Source organism: Rhynchophorus ferrugineus, unplaced genomic scaffold (assembly GCF_030347505.1).
Source record: "Rhynchophorus ferrugineus isolate W39M unplaced genomic scaffold, kcgeb_rfMv2 rfM4, whole genome shotgun sequence".
Classification (NCBI taxonomy): Eukaryota; Metazoa; Arthropoda; class Insecta; order Coleoptera; family Curculionidae; genus Rhynchophorus; species Rhynchophorus ferrugineus.
In genome coordinates this window covers 12,092,588-12,098,981 of record NW_027472583.1, presented here as the reverse complement: position 1 = coordinate 12,098,981, position 6,394 = coordinate 12,092,588, and the positions used below count along the sequence as shown (strand labels likewise).

The following is a 6,394-nucleotide window of genomic DNA, read 5'->3' as shown; positions in this document are numbered from 1 at the left end:
TTTTTAAATATATGAGGAAAAGATATATCCAATTTTTTACAGCTAAAAACAGTATCGATATTTTTAATTAAATTTATAGATTTACTTAAATATTTTCAAAAAATATCAATACATCGACAGTACTTCGACATCCCTAGTTGAATCATAACCACAGAAATAAAAACAAGTCTATTCTCTTACAACAATATAACCTTAATTCGGGAGTTGGATGTTTTAAGTAATTTTTTAATAAATTTTGATAATTTCATAAATATACTATACTATGGCGCACTACAAGGGTGCTGCCAGCGAAGCTGGTAGAGCAATGCAGTTAATGAAAAAAAGGGAAAAAGAAATGCAAGACTTGGAAATACGTAAGAAAAAAATAGAGGAAGACCTAAAGATAAATAATATAGAAAACAAATTTGCCACTCATTATGATGCCGTTGAACAACAACTTAAGGTATAAAACTTTATTTGATAATTAAATGTTAATCTTTAAAATATTTTCGAACTAAATAATTTTAGAGCTCTACCATCGGCTTGGTCACCTTAAATGAAATGAAAGCAAAACAAGAAAACATAGTTAAAGAAAGGGAGAAAAAATTAGCACAAAAACAAGCAGAAAAAGAGAGAGAAAAACAAAGGCAACTGGAAGCTAAACAGGCAGAAAAAAATAAACAAAAGAAGCAGGTTTGTACATTTTCATGAATTGTAAGTAATAATTAATGTTTTTATAAAATACCCTGACATACATTATAGATACAGGCATTATCATTCACACTAGATGAAGAAGAGGATGATGCAGAAAATACAGAAGGGAGTGATGAGAGAAGTCAGTCCCCAACTTCTTGGAAAAGGAAAAGCGAAAACAATAAGCCAACATTAAAAAAAATTAAAAAGGATCCTACTGCTGACACAAGTTTTCTTCCAGATCGAGAAAGAGAGGAAGAAGAAAATAGACTTAGGTAAGAATAATTAATATGGTTTATATATTAGCTACAAATATTCATATTAACGTTAGGGAGGAGCTGAGACAACAATGGGCTGAACAACAACAAAAGTTAAAGGAAGAAGAAATTGATATAACATTTAGTTATTGGGATGGCTCAGGGCATAGGAGAACAGTGAGAGTTAAAAAGGGAAACTCTATATATCAGTTTTTACAAAAAGTATTAGAGCTACTGAGAAGGGAATTTTCTGAATTAAAAACAGTAATGGCTGATCAATTGATGTATGTTAAGGAAGATTTGATTTTACCACATCACTATACATTTTATGATTTTATAGTTACAAAGGTAGTTAATTTAAGTATTCAAAAAATTTGATATGACTAATAATATAAGTCTTGTAGGCAAGAGGGAAAAGTGGACCATTATTTCAATTTGATGTACATGATGATGTAAGACTTTTAAGTGATGCTTCAATTGAAAAAGAAGACAGTCATGCTGGCAAAGTATTGATGAGAAGCTGGTATGAGAGAAATAAACACATATTTCCAGCGAGCCGATGGGAACCATATGACCCTTCCAAAATATATGACAAATATACAGTATCTGACAAGAATAAGAAAACATAAAGTTTTATTAGTAACAAATTTAAGGTTGAATGTAAATATAAAGGTACCTAATAAAACACTTTCCAACTTTCTACTTAATTTTAACTGGTAACCCACGAACAACGCAAGCTGCTTTAGTCATATAATATTTAGCTGTGTTTTTTGAATGACACAGAGCCCGTAGTAGCTCAGGATTGTTTAATTCCCTTCCTTGAAACTGCTGGATGGGAACAAATTTGCCTAAGGAAAAATGTTAATAATTATTACAAATCACTCAGAATGAAACTATTACTTGAATCTATCCCCTTGGTCCAAGATGCTTTATCTAAATTAGACCAATGAATTGATGCTTTAGATGGAATCCAATTACTGATAAATTCAGCAGTTAGGACATCCGTATCTATATCAGTAACTTCCCAAAGCATACCAACGACACATGGACTACAAACAGAACAGAACTGAAAAAAAATGTTTACTCTGACAATGGGAACTTGTTATACCAACGTGATATTAAATACATATGATAAGAGCTGTACATTTCTGTTTGTGGTCCCAACTTATTAATACGAATACTGCCACAGCCAAATAACATAACTACTGCCTTTACATATTTTCTTTGAAGAGAATCAACAGACATAATATGAGCACCATTACCATGACCATTATATCTAAAAAAAATATTATAAATAAAATATTTCATATTTAGGCAATTATGCCGTTTAACAGATTTATTAGAAATAACTTACAAAAATATTTCAGTATCTGTTAGCATAGAAATGAATTCATCATTTGTAGGTTTGCGATCATGTATCCCATGCCAATCTGACACCCAATATTTATAGAAACACATCATTCTTCTTTCCATTAGATCTAAATTTCGATCAGGATTCACAATATAGGCACCACTATTGTAATTTCTAATTATCTAGAAATTTAAATATTTACCTTGAATTCTTGTATAAAAAAAAATATACTGATTATACTTTGTGACCATCTTCAATATCCTTCTCATGAGTTTTAAATAATAAATAAACAAAATGAAACGACGGCAATCGTGAAACAGGCTGATTCCTTAGTACCTGCATCATTTCCCATGGCAAACAGTCTAAACACTAAATAAACATATTAGGAGAAAAAATATAATCAATAATATTAACCTACCTCATCCACAATAAGAATAACAGGATGCCGAGATATATCTTTATAAATAGAATTTATGTCTTTATTTAGAGTAAGTAAAAAATTAGAAAACTTATTTAACACAAGTTTATCATTTGATTCTAAACAATACTCAATAGCATCTTCAATTTCATAACTATCTAATAAGTAAGCTCCTTTTACAACTCTATACAAAATATCTAGACATCTACTTTTTACAAGTAGCTGTCTGAAAAAGAATTTTTGTTATATATCAATACATTTTTGATATTACGAATAATACCTACTCATTCTTTAAATAATTTTCAACTGACTTTTGAATATAAGTTTCAATTTCATTATTTTGATACTTTCCTATGAATAAACATCTCCAGTGTTTAAGCCAAGATTTTTCCATTTTATCTACTAATATCTACAATAAATGAGCTTACAAATTTTAGACAGCTATTAAATAATAAAATACATACAGACATATTCTCATCAACCCTATCTCTATCTCTACAATACTCCATCTTTTCTCTGTAATTCTTAAAATTTTTCCTGCCGCTATTATTCATTAATCTTTCTTTATTCGCTGATATTAAAGCTACAACTTCTTGTATAAGCTCTATTTTATTACTATATTCTGTAGGTTTATCCGCTTTCACCATAAATGGCTGAAATTCATTTTGTCCACAATTAAATACTGTAATATATATTCCATTAGTTTCAAATTTTTTTGCATTCAAATTTTGTAATTCTGCTGGGGTATGCTGTGAAGTCAACTGAATTAGAGTCCATTCTAATAAATAAATGATTTTAATTCCTGTTAAATATAGAATAATGTTACAAAGATACCTTTAGGCATTTCATATACTTGCTTCATGATTTCTTGTATTCTCTCATTTATATTTGAAGGACATTTTGTTAATATTATATCCTTTAAAAATTTTAATTGATTGGCAGTCTCCTCATCAACTTCACTCTTTGACAATAGCCGTTCATATCGCATAGCTGCCCTTTCTCTTAAAGTTGGTACATGAGAATCAACTAAACAATATATCTGGCTTAATTCATCATCAGTACACATATCAGCTTTAAATTTTTGACTCCCTAAAATACGATGTAAACAAACATGCTAAGAATAATTTTAATTAAATTTTACGTTGATGTGCAAGTCCGGATCGAGCTATATGATTAATATTAGATATTGAATCTAGTTCTTTAAGGATATCTTCAACTTTCAACAAATGCTCGGGATGTTCCATAATTGTTAAATTAAATATACCCGAATTTAAAAATTACCGTTTGTAATCATTTGTAGTAAGACTTTTAAACTTTAAAGTGAAGTTAGGCATGTTTTGTAAAAGAAGAGAATCGAAGGTGTCAAATATCAGAATGACAAAATATAAAGAATTACATTAACTTTCTATATTTTGTTTTTGTATAATTTAATAAGGGTACAATTGAAGCCATTTGTTCAGTTTTTCATCATTACATTTGCGCATATACAGCGTAATATAGATATAAATGAATAAACATGGTGGCTGAAGCGCGTACAATGATAATAGGGATATATGGCATAGAAAAAATAGAAATTTCACGGTATAGGCGACCTTGGGGAAATGTTTTGTTTAGTTCAATCAACTGTAGCGCTGCGATCGCAAATTGTGATTGGCAGTTTAAATTGCAGGTGCCGCCACTAACATGAAATGTGATTGGTCGATCAAATTGTGTGAAATCAGCATTTTCTATAGGCGTCCATTTTTATGTTTGTTGTTTGTAGGTTATGGTTTTTGTTTAGATCACGAAATTTTCGTTTTGCGTTGTGCATATTTTCTGTTTTACATTAATTATTATGGGGTAATAATATAAAAATTGATGACAATACGTCAGTGTAGTAAAAGATGTAGTGTACCGGGGTAAAATTCTACTACGGAAATTAGACATCGTTTCCCAAAGAATGATCTCGATACTTTCCAAAAATGGGTTGATTAAGTAAATAATAGTAAGTTACCTGGATAAACCACAATGCAAATATATCAACGTCATGGTGTTTGTTATGGACATATTAGTGAAAAATTTAGAATTATCCTTCCTTCACGAACAGGTATTTGGGTAAATGCATATCCATCATTGGTTTTATCAGGTACATATAAAATTATCTATCTACTACATGTCTGTTTATATATTGTTTGTTTACAGAAACTCAAAAACTTATGAAGATGTTAGTAGTAATAAAATTCAATTAATCTACCAAGTTGTGCGTATGTTGTCAATGTGATGTCTCTACATAAAGAAGTCTTACAAGAAGGTAATAATTAATATAACTGGATAATTAGTAGTAATAAATACTACTTTTAATTGTAAAATATCCCTAAAATATTTGCAATACTTTAACTTTTTAGAACAATCAGTGTTCAATCATTTTATAGTAGAGGAATTATATATTTAAATTTGATTGCCTTGTTAAGAAAATATTTGTTATGGTGCCATCAATTAAAAATTTAATTGCTACTTTTAGGGGATTTATTAACTTAAAGAAATCTATTTTGTCTAAATTTACAAATAACTACATTTGTTTAACAAATCTTAACCAAGATTGCTTAAAGATTTTTGTTGGATCTATTAGAGGTCATAGAGGTAGAAACAGCATCCTTCCCCTAGTATGTTCGAGAAATTTCTAAAAGGGCTCATCATTTCATTTTTTTCACATCATTCGCCCGGAGCAAATTGTGAAGAAGATGAACATGTAGGCGCTTTAGATAACTTACATTATTTTTTAACTGGAGATGTAGCATCACCAGAGGTTGTAGAATCACCAGTTGAGTCTATATTTTCAGTTCCAGAGAACTTTGCTCTGAGGAAAACAAGAGTGGAACGTTGCATGTTAGTCTATATTTCAGGCTATTTGATAAAACTTCTGAGAAAAAAGACAACGTGCAATATCTGTCTACATTCTACATTAAGTAGTTCCACAGATCAAAAACTCGATACTGATTTTATAGAAGCGATGCAGCCGCGTAGACCCAAATTAACAACTCCATCAAGACTGTTTTACTATACTGTTTGTAGATCTTTAAGCTATCTCTTTTATTTAATACCTAGATTTTGTCATAAAAATAGCATATCTGTTATTCTGAGAGATGTCTTAAAAAAACACATAAATTTTAAACGTTTCAACTGCCCAGTCCATAGCGATTTTGAAGACCACATTTTAAATCTTATTGTCAAATGTTCATTGTATTTTTGGGTTAAACAAGTTAATTCAATATTAACAGGGAAGGACTTAAAGTTTACCTTCAGTATAGCACAAATACAAGATAGAACTCTAATAGATCCTATAAAATTGATGGCACTAAACAAATACGAAAAAGGGAGCAGGCGTTATAGAAGAGTATTTTAATTATTTTGTCTGGAGTATGGGGCTTTTAATTTTTTTTATTTACATTTTTGTAGTTTATTTATTTTTGCTTTTTGCAATTATGTATATTTCTGTTGTTTTTTATTATTATTTATATTATTTACATTTATGTATATTTGTATAGGATTTTATTTTAATAAATTAGTTTTTTAAATTAAATTCGATTTTCATTCAAATATTATTGGCCAGCAAATGTGGCGTCATAAAATAGTCACGTGAAATGGCTGACCAATCAAAGCAAATTATTTTCCTTACAGGATTCTATATAATATTTTTAAACTAACCAATCAAATTCA

General features: G+C 29.4%; 2 protein-coding genes across 2 annotated transcripts; one reads left to right on the top strand and one right to left on the bottom strand.

Moving 5' to 3' along the window:
• Nucleotides 1-161: 161 nt before the first annotated feature.
• Nucleotides 162-1,629, top strand: LOC143196056 (protein FAM50 homolog). Its single transcript, XM_076403642.1, has 5 exons — nucleotides 162-442; nucleotides 508-672; nucleotides 742-947; nucleotides 1,004-1,277; nucleotides 1,334-1,629. Exons 1-5 carry the CDS (start codon nucleotides 263-265, stop codon nucleotides 1,556-1,558), a joined length of 1,050 nt encoding a protein of 349 aa, XP_076259757.1. The 5' UTR covers nucleotides 162-262; the 3' UTR covers nucleotides 1,559-1,629.
• Sse (extra spindle pole bodies like 1, separase) lies at nucleotides 1,546-4,020 on the bottom strand. Its single transcript, XM_076403641.1, has 10 exons — nucleotides 3,840-4,020; nucleotides 3,533-3,787; nucleotides 3,163-3,476; nucleotides 2,983-3,107; nucleotides 2,699-2,924; nucleotides 2,521-2,649; nucleotides 2,284-2,462; nucleotides 2,038-2,205; nucleotides 1,830-1,978; nucleotides 1,546-1,777 (listed from the first exon to the last, which is right to left on the bottom strand). Exons 1-10 carry the CDS (start codon nucleotides 3,940-3,942, stop codon nucleotides 1,629-1,631), a joined length of 1,797 nt encoding a protein of 598 aa, XP_076259756.1. The 5' UTR covers nucleotides 3,943-4,020; the 3' UTR covers nucleotides 1,546-1,628.
• Between the last annotated feature and the right edge of the window lie 2,374 nt (nucleotides 4,021-6,394).